This window comes from Fukomys damarensis, unplaced genomic scaffold (assembly GCF_012274545.1).
Source record: "Fukomys damarensis isolate Sample0158 unplaced genomic scaffold, DMR_v1.0_HiC HiC_scaffold_37, whole genome shotgun sequence".
Classification (NCBI taxonomy): Eukaryota; Metazoa; Chordata; class Mammalia; order Rodentia; family Bathyergidae; genus Fukomys; species Fukomys damarensis.
The window spans coordinates 8,815,191-8,815,478 of record NW_022900949.1 but is presented as its reverse complement, the minus strand read 5'-3'; the positions used below and the strand labels follow the sequence as shown (position 1 = coordinate 8,815,478).

The 288-nt window shown below is 61.1% G+C and overlaps 1 protein-coding gene across 1 annotated transcript in view; it reads left to right on the top strand.

Moving 5' to 3' along the window:
* The window catches only part of Pias4 (protein inhibitor of activated STAT 4), a 17,336-nt gene that overhangs the window by 16,783 nt on the left and 265 nt on the right, over positions 1 to 288 (top strand). Inside the window, exon 11 of the mRNA XM_033759614.1 lies at positions 149 to 263. Within this exon, the coding sequence (XP_033615505.1) occupies positions 149 to 263 (115 nt within the window). The remainder of the gene's footprint in view (positions 1 to 148; positions 264 to 288) is intronic.

Genomic DNA, 288 nt, shown 5'->3' with positions numbered 1-288 from the left:
ATTTTTTGAAAGTGCAATAACTTGGTATTTTGAAGACCCGGCGGCGGCCAGGACCTCCCCGGGGGAGGCAGGGGCCCCAGGTGCGGCACTGTGTGGCATGTGGGGGTCTCCGTTTCCTAAGCCAGCTACCTCGGTAACTCCAATTCAGGTTAACTCCCTAGGAACAGCACCGATGTCCACGTCAGCCCCCGCCATCGGGGTCCCCAGGGCCCGCAGGATGTGGGGTGGTTCCCCTCCCTTCTCGCTCTTGGGTTTTTCCACGGGTACGATGATGCTTCGCCTGGCGCC